Source organism: Vulpes vulpes, chromosome 14, assembly GCF_048418805.1.
Source record: "Vulpes vulpes isolate BD-2025 chromosome 14, VulVul3, whole genome shotgun sequence".
Lineage (NCBI taxonomy): Eukaryota > Metazoa > Chordata > Mammalia > Carnivora > Canidae > Vulpes > Vulpes vulpes.
In genome coordinates, this window is record NC_132793.1 from 61,600,020 (window position 1) to 61,627,338 (window position 27,319).

A 27,319-nucleotide genomic window follows, 5' to 3' on the forward strand; every position below is an offset into this window, starting at 1 on the left:
AACCTACTTGATACCTGGGAAGCAAAGATAACTATCCGTTTTAAACAGCAGGAGAGATAAAAATAAATCACCAACACTGCCATTCCTTCGTAGATGATATGCCTGTGCTCCAACTGCTTTCCCCTGCTGTTTTTGGTTTGGCTACCCCACTGATTTTGCCAATGGTTGTGTTTAGTCAGTCTGCTCAAAGGTTGCTGACTAACAGTTACCTTTAGACACTCAGCTCTGAATGTAATTAATACTAGAAGGATGTTAGAATTATACTTTTTTGTAATGGCAGTTCTGTTTTAATTTTTTAATATTATGGTGGTTAACATGTATATAGATAAATTTTAATATTTGCATTGAATTATGACTCATCCATCTATTAATATACTAAGGTATCAATACAACAGTAAATAGCCTAATTTGAAAGAAATACTTAACTTCAATATATATCCAAGATTATATTATATATAACATAATTTTATATGTCATATAATATATAACATATACTTTATATGTATAAAAGCTCATTTGGCCAGGAGTATGGGCTGACATTGTAGAAACTCATTTTATCTTAAAAAATAATTGAACCATAGTTTGAAGTTTGAAGCTATTGTATATTGCCCAATTTGTCTATTTTATGCTGCCATACACTGCCCTCCTTTTCTTCAGGATAAGAACTAACAGCAGGGTTTCTAAAGAAGGAGAGCAATGGGCTAAATTCGGTGTCTGTTGTTTCACACCTTGGGTAGGTAACAGGACAGGCACCAGGGGATGCGGCCCATCCCCTGTCCTAGAAGAGTACAAAAATGACAGAGGGTGGGAGCATGACTTTGCCTTTGTGTTTGTGGTGCCTGCAGAAACTCTCTCAAAGTACTTGCTGACCACACCTTCACACAGATTCAGTGTGGGCTACAAAAGGACAAGCCTCCCAAAATACGAGCACAAACAGGAACTGATGGCATTCTGCTCTGTCCTTCACCACACTGCAGTCACTTTGGAAAGCAGCTGGAACTATGAGTGAAATCTGAAGCAGCCACAAATACCATAAATTGCATTCTTAGCAGTGAGTTATGCTGTCTACATTCAACAAGCATTTATGAATACTCACTGTGTACCATGCTCCACGATAGACACTGTGTAGACAAAGGTAAATAGGGCTTTGAAATGCCAGCTCTGGTTCCTAACTGACATCATCTATTTGTCAATAAAATCTGCCGTTGATGGCTTTGCCTTTTTGCTTCCCACCAAAACTGAAACTTGTGAAACTGAGTCGCCTGTGTTACAGAAATTTTCACTTTAATAGCACTCACTTATTTAAGCTTGGATAATAATATTTCCCATTCTATAATACCTTGTGTTTCCTATAGTTAAACCATGCCTAAATTTGAACCATGAGCATTACTTCAGTATCCTTTGACCTCTTACTGTGTCAAGATGCTATTTTAGGCACATAAAATGAGTTTATAAGAGCTTTATTCAAAAGAAAAATCAAATTTAAATAAACAGGGAAAAACAACTTAGAATATGGCCAAGCCCTAGATCTTATTTCAAACAATATTTTGAAATTTTCATTTTAACATTTAATGCCTTTGGAATTGGAATGCATCTCATTATGGATGGCATCTTAGTATTGTCATAGTCGGTTAGCATTTTATATTATGCAGTGGTACATAAAATCAGTCTTACAATTGCTGGCATCGTAGATTCAATGAATTACAGCACTGCAATGGAAATATTTAGAGAGTCTGTGTGTCCTGTGATAAGATTTTATCTAATAAAATTTTTTCAAGTTTTCTTTCCTGACCCCACCCTTGACTAGCTTGCTCAGTTAGCTCCATATGTTAGATTATCTGGGAGAATTTACAGAGAAGGTATACTTTAATAACCATTCTTGAATTGTGATCTAACTGAAAAGAACAAAAGTATGAAATTATAATGTTCTCAAATTTGTTTTTAAGCTAAAAACCTCTCGTGTTAAAGTAACTTGTTTTGAAAACAAGTTTGGTTTTTTTGGGGGAGGGGGGGTGTTTTTTTTTTGAAAACAAGTTTAGAATAGTTTTACCGAGCTAAAGACTTCAAAAATCCAGAGACATGCCTTGAGGCTAATGAATTTGCCCTTATCAGGCTAAGAATTTTCAAATTTCTCTAACTCCTCTTATAATTTATACTATATTTAGCATACGTGTATAGTAATCTATTCAATTATTTTGATAGATTCCAATTATTTTTCAATGATTACAGATAAAATGGGATATTTATTACATGCTAAGAACTCTATACTAAGCACTTTACATATATCATTCTCATTTAATCCTCACAGGAATGCTGTGAAGCAAATACTCCCATTTTGCTGATGTGTATACACACCATGGCTCTGAAGTTAGTTTTTGAAGCTCACACAATTAGTGGGTAAAGGAGCCTACAATCCACTGTAGCCTCTGATTCCAGAGCTTGTTGTCATCACTACAGTGATCCCCACCTGCCTGTAACAAATGTTCAATAAGCATTTTACTTATTCTCACATTCATGTAGACATCTATTGAGTACCTCTCCAACTAGCAAGAGGAAGAGCAACAGTTAGGAAGGTCTCAGAGAAGTAGTTTGAACTGGCCTTTGAAGGATTACCAAGAGTTGGCTGATCAAAGGAGGTGAAAATGCTTTTCAATCCCATACTGCAGCATGAGTAAAGTGTCAAAAACGGTTTGTCAAACGTTCCCACCTTCTTGAGTTTGAATTTCACCTTGGAGATCAATACTTATTTGTAAAATTTTCCTGGGAGTCTCTGATGAAGTCTGAAGAGCACAACTTTAAAATATGATAGCTAGGTTTGCTTTAATTAGGAATATTATAAGAATATGCAAACGTATAGGTGTATGTACATTCTGTTCTCTGAAGGAGGTTTGCAAAGCACATTGAGAAACAATTCATGATAAGGAAAAACATTTCACATTGTGACCCTTTACACAATACCTATACACATTCACCCAGCTTAAAACAGGAGTTTCATAGCACAGTATTGTTTCTTTATCAGTGTAGTCTGATATATTCTATTTCATTTTAAAGAATCCTGGTCATTATCTGCTAAATTAATGTTGTGACCTTCCAGTGGGTCACAGTCTGTGGTTTAAAAAAGCACTGCAGGAAATTATCTATTTAAAAAATTTTAACCAGGGAGTCATGTGGTCAAGTTTGCATTTTAATATGCTTATCCAGTAGCTCCCCTAACTTAGTTACTCCTTTTATATGGAAAAGAGGGGAAGAAAGGAGTCAAGGTGGCTCCATATTTAGGATGAGTATTTGGTTGGGCAGTTTATTAAATCTGAAATAGATGAAAAACATTGAGGCAGGAGGCAAGGGGTGTGTTTAATTTGGGACATGCTGTACATGAGATGTTTAGGTGATACACTGTACCTTGTTCTGTCAAGATGGAACTGTCTGGAAGGCAGTGGCATCTGGGAGTTTGGAACAAAAGGATTTTTGAGAAACAACTCCAAAGGACATTTTATAGGATTTAATTATACATGGAAGTTCAGTAGTAAGAAGACAAAAAGGTGTATTTACAGATGGAATTATGGTATTAAGCTATATTTAAGGAGGTTTTTTTTCAACTGTTAAAAATACTGATTGACTTATGAGTGTTGGTACTTTTAATTATTAACCGGGAATTTAAAGTTCCTTTTGCCAAATTTTGTTCACACCAATTTAGAGTGGTAGCAAATAGAAGATAAACTCTGCATATTGATTCAGTGGAAAAGTATACAACAGTGAAAACTCAAGTGGGCAGAAGACAGCATATGGCATTGCACCATTTTTATAAATTTTTATTAACCAACAAAATTAATATGTTGTATGTATGCACATGTGATAAAATTATTGAAAACAAAAGAAACAATCGTGAGAAAAGTCAGTAGTTGTTACGTTTGGTAGAGAAAGGCAGGCAGGCATAAGGGATTGGAATGGAGCACATGGTTAGATTATTGCTAATGTTCTATTTCTGAGTTGGGCAGTGAGTTCATAGGTATTCATTATATTGTCAAGTTTCATAACTCAAGCTGCATTTTGTAGAAGTGTATCACATAAAGTTTGTTCTCATTAACTTTAAATATAATCTGTCATCTTATCTTCATGGATTAAAAGAGAAAAGCTAGACATATTTCAGTAGCTGTCAAAAAAGGCATTTGATAAAAATTCAATATTAAATCTGTTTAAAAACTTAAGGGCATAAGTAAATAGGGAACAGAAAGAATTCTTCCTTAGCATGATAAAAAAAAATATCTTTATGAAACTGCCAGTTACATACTTAGTGATAAGACAATACAAATACCTTTATTAATGTTAGCAATAAACACACATGCCCACTATCATCTCTCTAGTTTAACATTGTTCTGAGAATGCTCAGTAATGGAAAAGAAAATGAAATAAAAGCTATGGGTAATAGATAAGTTTGCCCATATCTGCAGATAATCCAAGTAAACCAAATGCAAAATTTAAGGATTTCTTAAGGTAGTCACTTCAGAAATAACTTGCAAAATCTAGCTTAATATTCAGCGGTTGGAGTAAAAAGACATTTCTTTCAAAATCAAAGAAAGAACAGGATTATTTTTTTAAAGACTTACTAAAGAGTGGGAGCGGTCCAGGGGAAGGGGAAAGGAAGAGAGAATCTCTCTTTTTTAAAATTGACTGGTCCCCCTAAACACTAGCAGTTAGAATTTCAGTGTAAAAATGATCTCATTTATGATAGCAACCAAAAATTACCAAAATGAAATACCAAAAATTAAGTGTAGGTCATGCTATTCTAGACCTGTCTAAAGAGCTTTATATTACTTTCCTGATGGGTATAAGAGAAAATATAAGTGGTAAATGGCAAGACTGTCCATTTAGGTAAGAAGCTTTTTAAATTGTTGTTTCATCTCCTTAATTAATCAATAGGAAATAAGACATCATATATACCATTATACTAATTTTTAAAAAATACAGAAAACACAAATGTAAACCTACAAAGTAAATATGAAATGCTCTACACCAAAATGTCGTTGCTAGTAATCTATATGAGATTTTTTTTACATATGTATTTGTCTGTTTCCTAATTGCTCTATATACATAAATGTTTTGAGATGCTAAGTTTAAATATGTCAGGAATCTAGGAGAAAAACTAAATACTAAAGGTTTAAAAAATTATGTTGACAATGAACATAGAGAAGGCACGTCTTAAGAAGTTATCTAGAGCTGGACACCAGCTAAATATCTTGCTAGTCAACTACTTGATAGAGCTGCTTTGTCATCTATCAATGGAAAAAGAAAGTTTCCTCCCTGTCTGTGATCTTTCTCCCCTTTAGAAGGAAGGTAACAAGCAGAGTCACTGCTGTTAACAAGGGTATGAGAGCAAAGGCCACTTTTGAGTTAACAGTTGACTTTTTGGAGCAGTGGTACTGTGATGTGCCCTAGGAATGGGTCTCCTCTCGAAAGGACAAATGGGAATGAAAAGTAGTAGTCAGCTGAATTTAAAAAGATAAAATTCTTAGGGACTTAAGAGGTAATATAACTCAGAATGCAGAAGAAGACTAAAGAAGGATAATTAAGTTGGGCCCGCAGTATTAGAGGGTTGGTACTTAAATTAGCCTTAGCAAAAGGGCTGTCTTTTACAATACTTAAACAGCTTAGTGTTTAATAATCATTTAGTAAGTTATATTGGAGATATCTTATTTTAGACTGAGAATATAGGGCACAGTTATATTTATGAATGTAGTAACACTCTACTAATCGATACTAAGAAATTCTTTGACTAATGTGAATGCTCTTTAGTTTTCTCTTAATCTAATTGTGTTAGTAATTCATTGAAATCAGTATTCACAGATTAGGAAGGAACACTTGAGGGTGTTCCATTCCCACTGAAGGGTAAGATGATGCTGACTTACATATCCACAGCTACTTAGAGGTTTTGTATTTGGCTATAAAGAAAAACTTTGTTCTAGGAATGCTTGGTATTTTGTTTTTGTTTTTTTAAGTAGGATAGTGTTTCTGTTCCTTCATAGAAAACTTGGAGCATAAGATAATCATGATTCCACGATTAACTTTGGATAGTCTTGTGTTTCACAATTTCTGATCCTGTAAAAAAACAAAGAACCTCTAATTTTTAAAAAACAAGGTGATTGAGTCATGAAAGGCAAATGTGAAAGTGATTACTTAAAATCTAATTACTTTTTAAAGCAGTCTTTATTGCTTTTTGATTGAAAAACTAATGAATATACATTTTAGCATTGTATGTAAAGTACTTACAAAGATGAATACATGTCTTAATAATAATGAAAACCAGCTAGTGTTGGATTTCTTCTAGTCTTTTTTTCATATTCACGCATAGGTTGTAGTCACTGTGTATTTACTGTTTTTTTATATCCTGCTTTTTCCATTTAACATATGAGCATTTTCCTATGTCATTAAATAGTAAAAGCTATTTCTAAATAACTACCTAACATTTCATTTTATATACATTTATTTTAGCTATATTCCTATTACTTATATAGTTTTTATGTAACAGTAATGGTAAATTCTGTGTGTAAATCTTTACTTTCGTTTCTAATGATTTCTTCAGGCTAGATACCTAGATGTGGAATTACTAGGTCAGAAGCATGAATGTTTAGATTTTTTGATGACTGTGGGCTAATGCACTCATGTACCCCCCACTCCCAGAAAGCCGCTGCTCTTTCCACAGCTGTTTGAAAGTGCCTGTCACTAGGTGTTTTCCCTGGCCAATACACATTTTCTTAATTTCAAGAACAATCATTTGATAATGTTTAAAAACTGTTGTACATTGTGACTTGCTTGATAATAATCTGGCACAGGTAAAATGCAATATTGTTAAAGTACTATCCAATGTTTACTGTCTCCACTGATACTGCTAGGAGTGGTTTTGAGTTTTTCATTTAATTTCATTTATTTTTCCCAATATGGTGTGGAGAGGTTTTTATTTTAGTAATTCAGGGACTTTCTTTGAAATAACTGTTCTACCTTTTAAAATAATTACTCTATTTTTTTTGTATATTTTTTTACTATTTCTTTACAATTGCTGATAGTTGTAATAATTTAGTGCTTTTGAGTTTCCACTTTCCTCTTTAGATGCCTTTCTTCCTTAAAAGAATATTATAAACTTTCATGAAATCTACTTGTATGAATTATCTTTTTTATGGGGCAGTGCAGTGAATTATTGGCAAGGGGATAAAATGTTTAGCTACTTCATATAGTTTCAGTGTTCTAAAGGAACCTGTGGTGTGTGGTTCTGCCTCTTAGCAGAATCACATAACTATCTAGAAGATAATTAAACAACAGTTTTGGTTATAAACTATCCAAATATAATAATTGTCCGTATGTAAATCTTTGCCCTTTTTTGCCAACATACATTCCCTTATTTTAAGGCAGAGGTTTGATGGCTTTTCCAATAACTTAAGTATAGTGTCCTTAACAATGAATCTTTTTAGCCCTGTATTTTTTAGAATTAGAAATCAATTTTCTGAGACTTTATAGGTCCTCTTACTTACATTAGACCTGTTGAGTTTCTTAGAACTGCAGTTTCTAATTTATTAGCTCTTGATGCACTGTTATATCAATAGCTTTAAACATGTTAAATAATTTTACTTCCTTTATTATAGTCCTTAAGAAAACTAGCACATGAATTTGACTTATGAAAACTGAATAGAAATAAATTTTATGAAGTGGACCCCATCTCAGGAATGTATTTTCAGGGTAGATATTTGGAAAGAGGTCTATAAAAATTAAAATACTATATAGGCTTTATTCATTTTTAGGGCTACCTATAGCTTTGACACTAAAAATCACAAACTTTAAAATATGTTTTCATTTATGAAGATTGTAAACTTTCAAGCCGCAAAGTTGTGGTGTTCGAGAACTCTTAATTCTGTTTTGTTTCTTTGTTGTGCTGTAGCTACTATCTAGGGCTCTGAAGGTGGCATATTTTTTTATGGATAAGGCATTTGGGAACAGTGTTTGCTCCCCTTCTTGAGTAGCGGCAGGCATCTGTAATTTTTCAGCTTGCATGGACACTTGTTGTGGACCATTTGTTCTTGTACCTAATTTCTCTGTACTTTGAGTTTGAAACATTTAGAAATACTGCTAGTCTTTTTAGTTGTTTCCCCAGATAGTTTGACTTCTTTTTAAGCTAACACTGAAATTTGACCTTGAAAGTTTCTAATCCCTTACTTTTTATAAGTACTGAGGATTCAGATTAAGTATTGTCAGCTTTTTTTTTTTTTTCAGTATTGTCAGCTTTTGATGTTCCATGAGACACTTATTATCCGTCCTGTGCCAGTTGAAAATTACTTCAAAAACCAAATACATCATTATGTATGTGTTTGGAGCAAGCTAAAATCAGTGGAGCTCTCCAATGGTGTCTTTTATATCACTAGGGTAAACATTTGGGGGCACACACTACAGGCTGGACATTGTGCCAGGCACCTTTAGAAGAGTGATTTCTTTAAATTTCACAACAGTCCTATTAGATAAATAATATCATTGCCCTCATTTTGCTGATGAGGAACCTAGGGGTTAATCTGGTTAGGTTATTTGCCCAAGGTAACACAGAGGTAGAATGCAGAGCCAAGTCGGAAACTGGGCACCATGCTCCAGAACTCGTTATGTAGCACACTAGAGCTGGTCTGTTTGCACTGCTCCCTTTTTCCTCTGTGTGTAAGCGTTCTCACTTTTCTCAAACAATTGAGGAAGACCTGGCGTAGAACTGGAAGTACAGAGGGATCCAATAATAAAACATTTTAAAAAGCAAAGAGAACAAAGCAGCAGAACACCATTTTTTATCTTTAGTATCCTTCTAATATTTGGCACTAATTTCCATTTAAAAATGGCATGTAAAAGTTTATATTCTGTACACTCTTCTGTAACTGTCATTTTTAAGAAGTGACTAAAATTTAATAAATAAAATTATAGCCCCCAACTCTATTACATCTTGTAGCTGTTTCTCTTTCCTTAGCATAGAGCCTTGGTTTTGTATCTTGGGTCCCCAGAGCGTAGAATTCTGTGATGTCACCACAGTGACTGCCTCAGCAGTCCCAGCCCCTCATCATCCCTTTCCTCAACCAGAACAATACTGACTCTATTTGTAATACGTGGTGGGTTTTCCCATAATATTTATTCTGAAAAAGATTTAGCTTTAAAAAAAAAAAAGTATGATTATTGTTGGTGAAAACAGAGAATTAAGAGTTGAACATACTTCCAAATCTATATGAAAATATTCCTCAAGCTTTAATATTATTTATGTTACTGAATTTATTTTATTTTTTTTATTTTATTTATTTATTCATGACAGACACAGAGAAAGAGAGGCAGAGACACAGGCAGAGGGAGGGAGAAGCAGGCTCCATGCAGGGAGCCTGATGTAGGACTCAATCCTGGGTCTCCAGGATCACGCCCTGGGCTGAAGGCAGGCGCTAAACCACTGAGCCACCGGGGCTGCCCCTATGTTATTGAATTTAATGAGCTTTCATGGTAACATTGATTGGTTTGGGATAAAACTATGTGTTTTGTGAAATCTAGGACTTTGGCCACTTTTAGCAGTTTATGTTGATCTTGAGGATTCACATCTGCTAAGTAACAGTCTCCTCTAGATTTACACAGCTATTACTGATAGCCATCCATGATTCTATTCTCACTCATAATTTTGGCCACAGTTCTTCCTGGCATTTGCAAAAAGTGCTTTCCTCAAGGCTTCAGGAGAGCAAAAAGGAGAGAAGATTGGGAATGAATTTGGAAATTGACATATTTAAGACTTTTTTTTCTTGTAGAATTCAAATTTGGGCTTTGTTTCTGAGAAAAAGAAAAATTTTTAAAAGAAAATTCTGCTTTCTACTTGACCAAGAGAATTACTAAACTTAGAATTATTTAGTGTGGTCTCTCGTAAGTTCTTTAAATGCAAAATGCTCTAGAGGCCACTAATATGTTCACGTGGAATTTGGTGAGAACAAAGTATTCTGTGAGTATTTTAATAAAGATGAAGATACTTTTTAAAAAGAAAAATGTATAATGTAAATGTAAGTTCCACAAATCCGGGCAGCCACTTGGCCTGGGTTTCAGGGCTAAACATAGCACAAGAGAGGTCAGAAATTTTCTCATCCTGACGTTTGTACCACACAGCATGCAGCTGTGTGGGACTTTTTTTTTTTTTTCCTCCTTTCATTCTGATATTTATTTTTGCCTGCTCTGGGGAGCCCTGGTTTTCCATAGACTCTTAAGTGATCTATTTCAGTATTTCAGATACAGCTCTAATTTTTTAGTATTCCTAGTGTAAAGCTTCATCTAAATGAATGTAATCTAGTCCCATGTTTCTTCAGAAGAATCCAACAAATACTTATTAGTATAAATTGTGTTCCAGATACATCTGAAAGAAAGTAAGACCATGGTCCTTTCCCCCAACTAATTGGTAGGGAAGAAGACACATAAACAAGGACTTTAGCATGCAGCATAGTAAAGGCAGCATTTAAAGGTAAGCCCAAGAGGTTATGGGGACCCAGAAAAGGAGCGCTTTTTTTTTTTTTTTTTTTTTATGGTAATCATTTCTGATAAATTACTCAGGACAAAGTTCCTTTCTCAGGTGCAAACACACTTTCTGATAGAAGTCTCTTGTTAGGCCAGGAATTTTGTTTTGTTTTCTTTTTTTAAAAAAAGATTTTATTCATTCATTCATGACAGACACAGAGAGAGAGAGAGAGAGGCAGAGACACAGGCAGGGAGAGAAGCAGCCTCCATGCAGGGAGCCCAACGTGGGACTCAGTCCTGGATCTCCACGATCACACCCCAAGCCGAAGGCAGCACTAAGCTGCTGGGCCACCGGCTCCCCAAAAAGGAGCTTTAAACTGGAGAAGGAAAGGCTCCCTAAGAGAATGGCTCCTGAGATGAGTATTTAAAATAAAGAGTAAGTTAGCACAAGCCAAGGCAAGAAGTGGGGACATAAAATATAAGGTGGAGAGTGAGGGCCAGGTCTGTTGGGAAGGAACCTCATATGTCCTATTAAGGAGCTTAGACTAAGAGGTAGAAAAGTGGTAGTAGAGTCATGAAGAAATAAATGACACTTGGAAATGACATAGTCAGATTGGCATTTTATGAAACTAGTTTTGGCAGCCAAATGATTAAAGAAGGAGCTCCAGAACAGACAAAAGTAGAGGCTTAAAGACAAGTTGTCCAAGCAAAAGATGATATTGAGTCAAAGCAGAGGAGGGAGAGGAAAATATACATTTGAGAGACCATTTAGGAAATGAAAGCAGTAGGACTTGTGATTATCTGGATATTGGGGGGCATGAGGTGGTATGAGAAAAAAAAGAGTCAGAGGTTGACTCACTCCCCAGGATGCCAGTAACCTCAGTAACCAGTTAAATGGTGGTTTATTAACTGGGAGATAAACATAGTGGGGTGGGGCAGATTTAGGGATAAGATGAGAATTCTTTTCTATATTAGCATTGATTCTATGGAATATATTTAAATTTTAGAAGGGACTACTTAATAAAAGGGAAATGAAAAGCAGCTTTATGGTCAGAGTTATGGAACTCAATGGGAGATTTTAGGTTTTGCTGCCAAAGAAAGACTTACGGATTAGCCCAGCCATGAAGTTTGAAAAACTTCTGAGATTCTCTATGTGGTTGTCTAACTTTTCTTCTAAAAGCTTCTTTGGCATTTTCTCAATTTTGTAGTAATCTTTTTTTAAGATTGTATTTATTAGAGAGAGCGAGCACAAGCAGGGTGAGGGGCAGAGGGAGAAGCAGGCTCCCCATTGAGCAGAGAGCTCGGCGTGGGGCTCCATCCCAGGACCCTGACATCATGACCTGAGCCACCCAGGTGCCCCTGTAGTCATTTATAAATCCATGTTTTGTATTCTGTTATGCTTCATAGTCTGTATACAGTATCTCTCTAGTACCTGCTGTTTGCATCTTTCCCCTGCCAATAACTGTCATCCCCCCCTTTATTCTTGGAAATACCCAGCTACCAACCAACTATACCCAGCCACCTGGTCTCTTCTAAATTTTTAACCATGAAGCTACAAAATGAGTCATAACAAAACTCACTTTGAAGCCTCTTTTTTAGCTGGTGAAACCAGCAGTGGTCAGTTGTATTTTAGTGCACTTAGCTAGTATGTATTGCGTTATATGAAGGTACTCACATCATATCCCAAATACCATATATACTGTGTGTATAAATATATATGTGTACATACATATATATAGGTATATGTGGACACACATATACACAGACACATGCACACATACTCATTTTTTTAAATTTTATTTATGTATTCATGAGAGACACAGAGACAGAGGCAGAGACATAGGCAGAGGGAGAAGCAGACTTCCTGCAGGGAACCCAATGTGGGACTCAATCCAGGGACTCCAGGATCACACCCTGAGCCAAAGGTAGACGCCAACTGCTGAGCCATCTAGGTGTCCCACACACTCATATTCTAAAACAATCCCATTCTACCAGGGAAAAATACCTTGGTATGATCCTTGATTTCTCTCTTTCTTTCATTCCTCACACTTAGTATATCTAGGAATCTTGCAGCACCTACCTGCAAAATATATCCTAAATCCCTCCACATCTTCCCATCTCCTGATCTTGTTCCTGGATTTCTAGACATAGGTGCTATAAAGGCAGAGATCTTTGTAGCTTTTGTTCATTATTGTGTCACAGAAACATAAACACAGTAGCCACTCAATATGTTGTTGCTTACTTATAACCAATCAAAATTAGTTTTGAAATGTTACTCTCAATGGTGTTTTCCCCAAGATGGCCATAAATTTAAAAGAACTTTAGAGATGAGAATGCAATTCTCAAGAAAGATTTTTCTAATAAGACTATATATCCCACAGAAGTAACAGAGCCAAGGGAGCTAAATGTTGGCCTACCCTACCACTTCATCGACTACTTTTTAAGGAATTCTAATACTGGATCTAAAGCAGCTAAGTGAAGAAAAATAAAGAAAGCTATTCTGCTTTACTTTTTTCTGTAATAACATTTTGATAGAGGAAGGATGCAGGAAATAAATAGATTTATTTTGTCCTGAATTATTCATATTAATTGCTACATGGCCTGAATTTTTTTGGATAACTGCCAGTATTTCTCTTTGTGCTAGATAAAGTTAGCATTTTGCAGTACTCTCTTCAGTACAGTATCTATCATGTGGAAATTTCAGATGTTATCTTGTATGCGTGAGATCCTTTCCAACCCTTGCTATTCCTTGTCAATAGGAATATCTAGCTGTTACTGATTTCCCTAATACTTAACTTTTTCTATTGCTAGTAAAAGATACCCTTCCCTCCTACACCCCCATATCCACCCCGGTATTGGTTTTCACATCTGGGCAGCTCTGACAGGCTTTTTTTCCTTCCCTAACCCCATAATGGTAGGCCAACAGTCATAACTGCCGCTCTGATTTGAAAAATAGGACTTGTGGCTTTCAGGTTAAGGTTTCTATTTTCCGTTCTGATTCTAGATTATTCATTTTGCCCCTCAACTCTGGAACAGTACATGCAAATACATTTCTCTAGCTAAACTGAGTTTTCTAGATTTTTAGGAAATCACAGAATCATGAAGAGTCTGGAAAGGGTTTGAACACAGAGAGGGCAGCCTGGGTGGCTCAGCCATTTAGTGCTGCCTTCAGCCCAGGGCCTGATCCTGTCGGGCTCCATGCATGGAGCCTGCTTCTCTCTCTGTCTCTCTCTCTCTCTCTCTCTCTCTCTCGTGAATAGAATAAAATAAAATAAAATCTTTAAAAAAAATGAAAACAACAGAGAATTTTAATGTTTAAATGTTTGTAGCAATTTTTTTATCCAAGCTAAGACATATAGTTTATATATAGGAATATAACAGATGTATTAGTAATAATAATATTAAGAGACCAGCTATTCCACTAAGATACTAGAGGAAATGGAGGAGGTAGGTTCCGAGGTTTTAGAAAATGGGAAACTATTATTCAGTATGAAAGGACCTACAGCAAAGAAAGTCATTTACTTAACCTAGCATTTCCCAAATTTATTTCAGGATAGAACCTTTTCCATATAAGGAAACTTTTCAGCACACTTTGGAAATATTGGTGAAAAGAAAGCAGATACTTTGGTTCTAGTCCTGGCTTAGCATTAATTAACATTAATTAATGTTAAAAATTAACATTTTTATTCATTCAACAAACATGTATGGAGTGACTGTTTTGTGGCACACTCTTATTTGGGATGCTGGTGATACATTCAGGTAACAAACCAGACAGAAGCCTCCGTCCTTCCAAGGATTGTATTCTGGTCAGGGGAGAAAGACATAAACATCATCTGTAAGTAGTATAGTTATTAAGTGTTTTAGACAAACATGGAGCAGGGTCAGGGGGTCAGGAGTACAGGGGTTACAATTTTAAATAGTCATAATCTTAAAAAAATAAATAAATAAATAAATAAATAGTCATAATCTTGAGCAATCATTGAGTGTCTCTGTTTTTCTAATCTATAAAATGAAGAAATTCAACTAATTTGATCTCAAAGGCCCTGCCAGAACTATGGGTTTGCTTTAATCACCAAGGGTTGTCATATCCAACTGTGTTACTGCTGGGTCATGAGCATCTTACTGAGCATTTATAATCACCAAGGGTGGATATTAAAATTCAAAGAAAAGTCTGTAAGTTCAAATCATTTGTTAATGCCCACAAAAAAACAATGCATTCATTTTAAATAAATGCAAAAAAAAATCATAATGGTCCTCTTTTTAATCTAGCATGTAACTCAATCCAGTATTGAGTAGATAGTACATAAGGGTAAGAAACCTCTGCTGTAAAGATACCAGTGGCCTCTAAGCAGATGTTAGCATGTCTATGAAAATATGCATCAGTGTACACATTGTGCTACTGCCCTTCATCTTTATGTAAATAAGAGGTCTGTGACTTCGCTGTTAAAATGACCTTCTAGACAGTATTCCATTTCTATATGCCTGAGCTTGTATCTCAGAATAATTAGAAGTTTTGACTTAAACATCTTGGTATACAGTGTTTATGTAATTATAAATGTCTGAAAGTTTTCCTGAAACTTTCTTTGTAGCTTTTTATCAGAGACAGACTGGAGTTTGGAAGGAGGGCTACGGAGTGTGGTCCCAAGCCTTTGATTTTCAGCCCCCTCATTTTTGGAATAAAAATTAAAGTTTATTTTTCCAATTGCCCAGAACATGGTGGTATATTTTTATATTGTCTTGAATAAGAAACTGTTTGGAATCATGGTCTTTGATATTTTTAAGTAATATTTCATTAGGGATTTAGCTCAAAATTTCAAGTAGACCATGTGTCCCAAAAATATAATGGTATTCCACTGACCTGCAGGAAAAGCTTAAAATACTATAAATAAACTTGAGGAATTCCTATCAAACAAAGGGTTGCTCTTCCAAGATTGTTTCTAAATCAGACCCCAGTTATTTCTTTTCCTATAACAGTAGCCCAGTCCCCCAAAGCTGACCCTAGGGCTTCCAGTAATAGTCATTTCATATTGATCCCCCTCTCTTTCATATTCCATAATTTTAAAGGCCAGTTTATAAGAAAATACTTTGTAACCATCCTGGAAGAAAGAACTGACTACTGCTTTACTATCTAGACAAGCTGTGGAGTAGGCTCCTATATATCAGAGAGAGGAATGATGAGTATCCCCAAGTTCCCCCGAAAGTCTAGTCTCTGAAATGGCCTAGATTTGACAAGATCTCGAATTCTACTTTAGCTGTGGCCTTCAGCAGTCCCACAGGCTCTGGTCCACTCAGAGATCCCCATAATTTAGTTCTGAAGTTCCCACTCATCCACCCTCATCTGCTTTGTCATACACAACCAGCTTTTTTTTATTAAGTCTCTTGCATTAGTGCCCATGGGGGGCCAAACTGTTATGCAGACTTACCAGCTATGAACATAAGAGCACCTTCCTATATCTTTTTCATTCTTAAGTATATAGTTATTGGTAGAAATAAAATTTGTATCTAATTTACACCACCTTCCGGAAATTAGGCTTTTTAGATTTTAAAGATGTGAAAGTTGCTTGGCAACATCTTGCTCTCAGATCTTTTACAGGAAAAGCCTGAGATTAAGTCAGGCTATACCATCTGCATTGCTGCTGCTCTGAAAACCACTGAGGAAAGGTGACATAGAAATTCAGAACTCTGTTTCATCGTCATTCCTTAACCTCCATCCCCACCCCGGTTCCATAGCTGGAAAAAATACTATGGTATACATCAAAATTCACCTCTGGGTCCCAAAATGAATGTGATTTGCTTTGAGGCCTGTCTCTGCCCCAATCTGCGTAATACTCACCTAGACACACACCATAGAATAGTGGAACAGTGGTTAGAAGAAATTGTTGAGAAGTCCTGCTGTCATTCTCTGTCATGCTCCCTTTCTTCCAAAGACCTGAGGACAAAGCTTGCTTGTCACTGGTAGTTAGCAGCCTGAGACCCTTATCTACCTGTGAGGTATGTATATATAAGAATTAAGGGGGAATGGTGAGGACTACAAACACTCCAGATTAGTGTTACCTTGTTTTGTTTTTCTTTTAGGTTGAAAACTATACCAAATAAATTAAGTAAGTAGGGTAATGGACAAGAAAGAAGAAGGAAGGAAGGAAGGCAGGAAGGAAGGAAGGAAGGAAGGGGAAGGGAAGAAAAAGAAAGAAAGAGAAAGAAAGAAAGAAAGAAAGAAAGAAAGAAAGAAAGAAAGAAAGAAAGAAAGAAAGAAAAAGAAAGAAAAGAGAAAGAAAACTATACCAGTCTTTTCTCATTGTTATTGCTGGTGAGGGTTTTGGAACTCATTAGGAAAACTGAATTCTCAGAGACCATAACTACAAAGGTTCATTTTCTTTATACTGAACCGATCCTTTCTCATTTTGAGAGTTCTTAGTAAATTATTATCTCTTTCTAAGCGCTGTTTTTTAATTGATATCTGAAATAGGCATTCCAAAAGAAGTACTTTTGCTTATTTGCTGACTTTATGATCTTTAGAAGTTGAAGAAATTAGTTTTCCGTAGGTACTTAAATCTTCATTCCCTCTCTGACTAAATATAATTTAAATATGGCTCAGGTGCACTTACATGTCTTTTATTATTGCCTGATCACAAGTTTTAAAAAAGGTATAGTGTTGCAAATAAGTTGGTTCCTTCCATTTGATATGAATTGGGAACTTTTTATCCTAAGGTATTAATTTTCCTTCTACTTCATTAATATTCAAAAGTCACTAAAATCAGAATTCACTGACTTCTTTCCTAAGGGATCTACCTCTGTTTTTAATCTATGGTTTCTAAACGTTGGCCCTACTGACATTTTAGACTAGATAATTCTTTGTTGTGGGGGCTATCCTGTGCACTATAAGGTGCCAGTAGTACCCACCCAGACCATATGTCTCCAGCGGGGCAAAACTGCAAAACCGAGAGCAGCTGTTCTGATCCATGTGTAACACATACTTCCAAAAGCTTCAGTGGGGATCCAAACGCTTTTAACTTTTTAAATCTGATTCTTCTGTATTCAGTTTCTGATATTTTTTAAATGACTGCAGTGTTTTGGGTTTTTTCTATTCAAGACACTTTTAAAGAAAAAGAGTATGAAAACCCTCCATGCCCACCATCAGGGCAGACCCTATTATTTTAAGGAGCACCCACAGTAATTAATTCACACAAGATATTTTTGTTATTGAACTTTCCATATTTACACAAGATACTCTGGTTGTGTGTTTAAAATTTTTTTTAATGTATAGGAAGATAATTTTTACCTTAAAATGTATAAGCATTACTTCAGAAGAATCACAGTTTAGAGGATGAGAAGAAAGGAAAAGTCTACATTTAATTATTATAAAGGTTTGATAACAGCTTTCTTGAAATGTTCTGTTTCATATATGTCTAAGCTTAAGGACTCCTGTAATTAAGGTAAAAGTTTTTAGTGAAAGGATACTGAATATTTATAGAACTTTAGTAAAAAGTCTAGTCACTCTTGAAAAGTAAAGATAGAAAAAAACTGTATGATTCCACTTTTTAAAAATGTAATTTAGAAACTCCTTAAAGGGCCAGTCTTCCATACTTTGCTGGGTGAAGTGCTTCTGCGTCTCCAGGCCTGGGCTGCACAGGAGTTAAGACCTTAGACCTCCAGTGAAACCAGAGCCTAGCCTGGAGAGGAGCCTGCAACTACTGTGGAAATCTCCCCACACAGGTTAGGCACATCTATGTGAGGCTTAAGGGGGGAGGAAAGTGGAAGTTAAGTGTGTGAGAGCTGGAGAAAGGATTCCATTCAAGCGTTCACACCTTCTTTCCTGGGCCTTTAAGGAGGCTTGACCTACAGTACACATTCCTTCTCTATCAGCAGAACCCTGCTGTTCTTCAAAATATAGAAGCAGACAGATGTCAGGGAGTGCTGTTACACACTAGCCTGAAGGTGGACTTTCTGTTCCCTTATGTCTCACACAGCTCCCATTCTCCCATACCTCTATAGGATTAAGAAGTAATACATCCCATTCTGCTTCACCAGTGTATGTGTGCCAACTAGGCATTCAGTTTGCACACCCTCAAGGGTGTGCAAGAACTCATAAGACAGCCTGATGAGAAAAGTAAATTAAGACCTGCTCACAAAGTTCCACCATTTTAGAGCTAGGGGAAAATTTGAGAAATAAATAAAAGTAACTTTAGGGACCAAAAAAAGGTATAATTTATAGAGTAGATGATAAACGTAGAAGCTTATTACTCTAGCAGTTGGGGGAACCCTGGGTGGCACAGCGGTTTGGCACCTGCCTTTGGCCTAGGGCGCGATCCTGGAGACCTGGGGTCGAGTCCCACATCGGGCTCCCTTCATGGAGCCTGCTTCTCCCTCTGCCTGTGTCTCTGCCTCTGTGTGTGTGTGTGTGTGTGTGTGTGTGTGTGAGACTATCATGAATAAATGAGTAAAATCTTTAAAAAAAAAAAAAACTACTCTAGCAGTTGGAACTAATTTAAAATAAGAAGTCAAAGGTAATTTAAATTCATGGATGACAGCGGTTGTATGGAGTATATTATGTAATATTCATTACCTACGGTAAAATCTTTATGTTAGTATTCTAAATCTCCTCTGAAGAGATGTTTTTTATTTATTTCTACCCCTTGTTCATTCATTCCTTCAAACATTATTGCATGTCTGCTATGCACTAGACACTGCAAATTATCTCCCTTCTTAGTTTACATTTTGGTTTTGGTTTTGGTTGGGGTAGAGAAGGCAGGTGGGCAGTGGTGGTTGGAATTGGTAACTTCAAACAAACTCTTTTCCTTAGGTCAAAGGTTAGGTGTCTTTTAGAATGAGCAAGTAAGAGTTGCTTGTAGGGTGTCCTGCGTGGCCCAGTTATACATGCTAATGCTTACTAGCGCATTCGTGAATGTCTGTCGCAGCCAGTTAGTTCTGAGTCTTAATCTTACCATAATGGAAAGGGCAGCTTTTGGGGGGGGGGGGGGGGATGAGAACTGGAGAATATCCCCCCTCCTCGTCTCCTAAATTACTAAGACTCTGTGTATTGGGGGGCTGGAAAACAGGAAATCATATTTTATATTCTTGCCAATGAATCCTTTTTATAAAATTATCACCTTACACCACCAAGGTAGCCCCTGTAAATCCAAAAGAAAGGTTTTAGGAGCTGGAAAGGGTGGAGCCATTTAAAGACAGAAGTTTTCAGTTCATTTGTTCACAGATGTTTACTGAGGTCCTACTATGTACCAGGAAAATATGCCTAATACAGCGGCTCAGTGATCTAGAGCAACCCTATCCTTTCACTTTGGGGGCTACCCATCTAATAGAGAAACAACCTTGAGTAAGAGCATAAAAAACATTTGCCTTTTCCACAGTGTTGCATGGGGCTCAGCTTTGGAATACCCCACAGAATCATCTTTCCAGGCTGCTGACCCTATTCTGTAAACATGAGGGTAAGAGAATCTTAAGGCAGAGAAAAATACCACTCTGTGTTTTGGTGTGAATGTTAACTATGGCATTCACCTTATGCTGCTAGTAATTCTTGAAAAATACTACTCAAAGAAGCAAGAATTGAAATGTGCATATAATAAGAGGGTAAAGATTGGGACATAGACTCTGTTCAGAGATCATTTAAATATCTAGAAGCTATTCATCAGGAGGAGCATGCTAGCCAGAGACAGAACCTTGCAGCTCAAAAGAGAAAGAGTTTTTTTAGCAAATTGACTAATAACTCTTCCCTGTGAACTGTAATCATTTGCTAGTTTGAAATGAGGGTTTCTCTTATTGATCTGAAGTGATTACTGACACTTAAGGGTAGAAAATGGAAATAAGAGTGATGTGATTTTTAGGTGTACTTGCTTGATTCCTTCAATGATTTGGTAATTTAAATGTTCAAGAGGGCCTGCATATTAAAAATGAAGGTCACTTGAAAAACAGTTAAGTCAGTTATCAGATCGTTGTTTGTCAGATTTATATTTTGAGATGTTTCTCTTTTTCCCCTCACTTTAGCTTGTCAAAATTCCTAAGAATGATCCCCCCAATGAAGTGCATACTTTTAACTTCTATTTGTCAAATGTGGGTAAAGACAACCCTCAGGGCAGCTTTGACTGCATCCAGCAAACATTCTCCAGGTAAGTGCCTTTCAAGATATGCTGAAGGGAGAGTAATTTTTCGAGAGTTTTTTTTTTTAATTAAATAATAAAATATGTAATAGTCATTCCATAAATGTTTATTGAATTATAGAGTTCTTTTATTTAGAAATAATTGAGCACCTAATATGTGCTAGTAGTTATATTTGTCACTGTGGGATACAATCATAAAAATTGTAAGGTTCTTGCCTTCAGAAATTTTTAAGGTATAGATTTTTTTTTATCTATACAACAGTTTTTTCAAATTAAAAACAAGCTTAAGAATTTTTTAAGTTTTTATTCACTGTATTTATGTAAGAGTGCCTTAATGTATACTCAGGGTTCATACTCAAGAGTAAAGGAGTAAAAAAAATATGTACCTTGTATATGCCTTTCTTCCCTGTGCAAGCCTTGTTTTAAGATAGATTTTCAGAAATGGCTCATGCTGCAACATAATGGAAACTAGAAATTAACCCCAGTATAGCAGTCACTTCTAATTTAAAAAGAAAAAAAAGGAGGGAGGAAGACAAGAATATACCCCCACATCCCAGGGTACCATGGAACCCTTATCTACTTAGGTCCTCCGTAAACAATAAGCTACTTGTTTGACTCTTCTTTGCTGTGGCTGTTTCTGATTCAAGAATGGGTGCCTTGAGTAGGGGGAGTTTGTTCTGCCAGTGGTTAAAGACAAGGCCTTAGAACCCCCAACATCCCGAGAACATTGAAATTGGCCCAAAGTGCCCCAGGCTATCCATCCCTATCTCTCATCTGTGCACTACTTGAAACTGTGTGCAGGCTTGCTTTGTGTGTGGGAGAAAGGAAAGGAAATCTATGTTGCGAGGGAGCTTGGGAGGCAGAGGTACAAAATAAGATACTTCACTAAAAGAGTTCTGAATTTCTGCTCCCATTTAGGGTAACAGAAACTAAGTTTCTGTTCTATCTTATATGCCATTTTCCCTGAGTAAATGTTAATTTTGCTTTTTAAAAGTTGCCCACCCCCAAATAAAGTTTTTGGTATAAATTGTGTATGTTATAGATTATATAGGCTTTTCTATACTATCTATTGTGATAGCTATTGGCCATATGTGGCTATTTACATTTCAATCAATAAAAATGAAATAAAATTTAAGATTTAGTTATTCACTCAAATTTACCACGTATTATGGACTCAATAGCCACGTGGCTAATGGCTATCATAATGGACAGCACAGATACAGAACATTTTCACAATTACAGAAATTACTGTGGGACAGCATCGCAAAAGATTACAGAATCATCAAGTATAAGGGTCCTTGGTGATTGTGTAGTTCAACCCCTTCATTTCACAGATGATTTATTCATAGTTACACAGCTGGTTAGTTGGTGACAAGGCTGAATAAGAACTGAGTCCAGTTCTGACCAGTGTTCTTTACATACCACAGGACACACCGATTTCAAATTGTTGTGGTGCTATTATTTATAATGCTTGTCTTTAGAGAATTACTTTATTATAGTGAGAACACTTTGACCTCAAATTCAATTATGTCCCATTAAAAATTTTATTGAGGAACAATCCCCTCTTTAAAACAAGTGATAGGGCAGCCCGGGTGGCTCAACAGTTTAGCGGCACCTTCAGCCCAGGATGTGATCCTGGAGACCCAGGATCGAGTCCCACGTCAGGCTCCTTACAGGGAGCCTGCTTCTCCCTCTGCCTGTGTCCCTGCCTCTCTCTCTCTGTGTCTTCCATGAATAAATAAATAAAATCTTAAAAAAATAAGTAATAGCATCATAGGTAATATGGTTTCTTCCTTAGATCATAAACACCCTGTGTGTTTATTTCTACCTTGCTTGTTTGGAGAAAGATTTAAAGTCACTTACAAAATGCTACATGATGCAGCAGGAAAAATGAAACCGTTATTGTGAGAAAATTGGGGTAGAGACAGTAGTATGATCCAAGTGTGTTTTATAAAAGTATGATCCAACTATGAAAGTATGATTTAAGATGCTTTATAAAATGGTTTTATAGAAGTATAAATTGAAATTTGCCACTGTGAAAATAAAAGCCCTGAAACTTTGAGTTCTCAACCTGGCAAGCAAATTTTTTTTATGATTTTGTGTTCCACCTTTTCTGTTCAATTGAATTTTTATTTTCCCCATGGATCTTGTCTCTGCTATAGTTCAACTTCTCCTTGAACCTCACTTTTATCATATCTAAAATGGAGGAAATCCCAAAGTTAAAATTACCTTTCAAAAATTCTTTAAATCTGTCCATTCACAGCCCTCATAGTTTAAGGGCAAACAGCCTTGTACGGTAGTAATGCATAGCCTATTATAGGAAACTGAGCCAGGCTAGAGAAAGACTCTAGGAATGCTTACATGCATATGTCAAAGAAATTAAACTTCTAAGGTAACTCTGTTGAAAGGGGATGAGTGGACAGTTCTAGAGAGTATCTTCTTGCCTACAGGGTTTAGCTCTATTTTGTTTAATAGATCTGTTTCTTGACTTTGAATGGTAAAAGCTGTAACTTCATCACGATTGGCAATAAGTTCAGCTTGTTCTCTCTATTTAAATTACTTAATAAATAAATTAATAATCTCCGGGGAGAAGATGCTGAAGTTCAAACTTCCTGCCACCAGAACTTCATACTGTAATCTTTTTCTTCCCACTTCTCCTCCTCCATCCCGCTTCCTCTGAAGGTTAGACCTTCCTCCTTCGCTTCCCTGATTTTTCAGCATTCATACTGAAAGTGTGTTGCATAAAAAATGAAAAGAAAAGCAAAAGCAACTTCCATTGCACTTACTCTGAAATCTGGCCTCATGCTTCATTCACCTGAAACATACTCCCCCAACAGGGCCTTGACCTCCTTGCCACTGAATCCACTGGATGCTTATTGGGTCCTTATTCTCCTGGACTTGTTGCCAGCATTTTACACTGTTGACCACTCTGATTCTTGAAGCATTCTATTCCAGTGGCTTCCATGGCACGTTACTCTTTGAATTTCCCCTTACCTCTTTGGCTATACCTTTTCAGCCTCCTTGGTCTTCTTTTCATCTTCCTCTTGCTTATTTTAAATATTAGTGTTCTTCACAGTTGGTTCCCTCCTTAGACCTCTCTTCATTTCCTCAAAGTCACCACGTCCAACATCACATTCATTTTCTCTCTTCCAGCCCTACCTCAGTGCCTCAATAAATGGTAGCGCCACACACCTAGTAGCCTGGGTATGATCTTTTAACTTGTTTCCATCTCTACCTGCAGCTAATCACTTACCAAACCCTGTCAATTTTTTCTGTTCACTATGTCTGGAATCCGCTTACTCTTCTGCATTCATATTGCCCCACACCAGTTCAAGCTCTCCTTGCCAGTAATCCATCAGTAGCCTCCTAAGTGGTCTCCTGCTTTTCCCTTTTGTGCCCTCTATCTCCCAATCTGTTCTTCATCCAAACTGATCGAGATATTTCATCCAGGATGAGATATTTTCTCTCCCCTGTTTTCAGCCTCTGTTTTTCTTGGGACTAAGTCCAAAATCCTCCATAGCCCTATGTGATCTTCTTCTCATGCCCTTCATCCTCATCTCTAATTGTCCTTTTCACCTTTCTTTGGCCAAACTGAAAACTTCCTCCTTGCTTCTTCTAGGCCAGCACAGGTTAGTTCTCCTCCCAGAAAATTTCTTTCCCTCCCCACCCCACACTCCCACAGCCCCTGTAGACATCCCTCTAGATCAGCTTTGGCATCACTCCCACTAGGAAGCCTTTGCCTTGTCCATGATCCAGGTGAAGTACCTTCCTGGGGGTTCCCTGCCCCCCCCCCCCCCGCCATTTGTCACACTGTGTCATAATTTCCAGTATGTTCATCCTTGTCACGCATTAGACAGCTCCTTGAAAGGACCACATCTGTCTTAGTCCTGGTCTCAGTCTGACCCTCACATATTGCCTGGCCTAATAAATATCTTTTGAGATTTATTCCCTGCCTAATGAATATCTTTGAGAATATTGAACTGTTTTTTTAAATAACATTTATACAGTTATTAGAAATTTATAAAAATTTTAACCTATTTCTTAGCATCATAACAAAGCTAGTTTGGAAATAGAGTATCAGAGCTATAGTGACATTTTCATTACTTCCATATTCCAGTCTGTTCTAAGGCCATAGTAATTTCTTTTTAAAATACCGGTGTAGGGACACCTGGGTGGTTCAGTCAGTTGTCTACCTTTGGCTCAGTTCATGATCCCAGGGTCCTGAAATTGACTCATGCTTTGGGACCCCTGCTCAGCAAAGGAGTCTCCTTCTCCCCTCCTCATCTCTCCCTGCCGCTGCTCATGCTCTGTCTTTTGCTCACTCTCTCTCAAATAAATAAAATCTTTAAAATAAATATATAAATTTTAAAAAGATAACATGATCCCTTAATATTAGCGTGATACTTTGAAATAGAGCCATCTTCTGGGCTTCATGATTTTTTTAAATAAAAGTTTTTCAAAAAATATTTATAAAAATCTCTTGACCAGTATTTTCTTTAATATTACATATACACACACAAACAGGTCATCTTATGTAGAGATTTAACAAAATGGTAAATAGAGTCTACGAATGTTTAAGATATTTGGGCTAATAATAAATCATAAATGTTTGGCAATATTTTGCCTGAAAATAAATTATCTTATTAAAGATAGCATTACAGTGGGTCTGTTTCATCTAGTCAGTTCTAAAGCATGCATATTATGGTTCCTCTAAAAGTAAACTTTAAACATTTTTCATATCAGTGGTAGATAATTTTTTATAAAATGAAAGATCTACAGTGCTCATTGAGTCTGTGGTCCTCAATACAAATACTAATTTTATCCAAAATTTTACAGATTGGGCCTCTAAGAGTTTTACCTATTAACAATGTAGGGGGAAGGAAGTGGTTATGGAATGGAAAGGAATTTAAATATTTTACATTTCAGCATTTTGAATTATTAATATTAGTTATTTCCAAATTGCAAAGCTATTATTAGGGCTACTGATTTTAGAATTATACAGTTCTCACTTGCCTTTATTGTGGAAAATGAGGGATATCTCATAACAAAGCCATCGTCTTACTTGACAGCTCTGGAGCCTCCCAGCTCAATTGCCTGGGATTTATACAAGATAAAATTACAGTGTGTGCAACAAACGACTCGTATCAGATGACACGAGAAAGAATGACCCAGGCAGAGGAGGAATCCCGCAACCGAAGCACAAAAGTTATCAAACCCGGTGGACCATATGTAGGTTTGTATAGATATCGTTCTCCTTCTCACTGATTGATTGGAATAATTCAAGACCACTGTAGGTAAATACTGGTAATACTAACAATATTAACACAGAATTAGTTTCCAGAACATTTTGAATAACATAGTCGAAAATCATCTGTTCTCTTTATACCAATAATAAACTGAACAGATAGAAAAGTCCTACTTTCATAAATCCGGAATCCTTTGTTACTTTTACAATGTTGGGATCTGGTCCTGTTGTTCTGCTCTGTAAGTTTGTGATAGTGGTACCATTGTGTGTTCTTTGACACTGAACGATGTATTCAATGATGGACTGTATAGGTCTTGTTTGGCATATTTGTAGGGTTATTTTTACAGTAAAATCTATTAGTAGATTTTAAGATTAACAGTTTTTCCATTAGTAGAACTTCAGAGGATCTCTGCACAAGGAATTCTTATTGCAAAATATAAAACGTGCTTATAGCAAAGCACGAGGGTGATGCCTTTTTGGTACCTAGCTTGTGATGTCATTCATGGATTCTCATCTTCATCTATCCATTAATTAAGAAGCTGCCCCAGCCTCATCATCTTTATCATCAACTCACTCAAATATCCATCAGACTGAAGGGTAGTAAGACCTGACCAGCAAGATGAGTCTCTCCATTATGAGCAGTGACCCTAACAATTTTAGAGTTGATTGGCAGTGACTATTAACAGTAATAGGAAGAATTATCAGGAGTGAAGATGAGCTCTTTGAGGCTTTGGTCAGGTTAATAACATAAGTCATCATAGGTAAATGATAGAAAGATAGTAATTTGAAAATATAAATGCATACAAAAACAGTCTCTTGAATAACCAAATTCTTTAATCAACATCATTCCATGGCTTGGTATAATTTTACTTCTGTATTTTCCCATTGCTGACCAGCTACAGTACATTCAGCTTTGAGAAACTCCACTGGTGTCTTTAATAAGTATTTCTTTGGAACAAAGCCAGTGCTCCTGGGACTTGGTGCTTAGCTTAGATACATTTAGTTTGGTTTAACAACAATTCATGGCTTCCCCAGGTATCTGTACCCATGGGGTCCAGTCCCAACCCAGTAAGTTACCAGCAGTGAGATTTTTCATCTTCCCTTTCCTGCTGAATGAGGTAACAACTTCCAACCTCCTTTCTTGCTCTTTATTCTCACAAGTAACTTTTCTCTGCAATAGGCTAAATCTCAAATTGTTTTTGAAATGTACAAGATGTACCACAGTTAAATTTAAGTATGAACAATGAACTTGCTGTCCCTATTGCTTTGAAAGTATTTTTTTTATTCTGTCCAGTACCACCATTTTATAAACAGTGAGACAAGTTGGTGTGTTTGATAAAGGAATAGAAGACTGAAGCCATCAAAATGATTTTTTTGTCTCAACAGAACTAGCTGAAAAACTTTACCTTGATTTATTCCAAAGTTTGCCAATCAGCAGTGACCACTGTATCTTTCTACTGAATGACCCTTGGGTATC

General features: G+C 36.4%; 1 protein-coding gene across 1 annotated transcript in view; it reads left to right on the forward strand.

Annotated features, from left to right (window-relative positions):
* The window catches only part of ELL2 (elongation factor for RNA polymerase II 2), a 72,066-nt gene that overhangs the window by 21,384 nt on the left and 23,363 nt on the right, over positions 1 to 27,319 (forward strand). The window contains exons 3-4 of the mRNA XM_025992877.2: positions 20,485 to 20,606; positions 25,667 to 25,830. Coding sequence (XP_025848662.1) covers positions 20,485 to 20,606; positions 25,667 to 25,830 — 286 coding nt within the window. The remainder of the gene's footprint in view (positions 1 to 20,484; positions 20,607 to 25,666; positions 25,831 to 27,319) is intronic.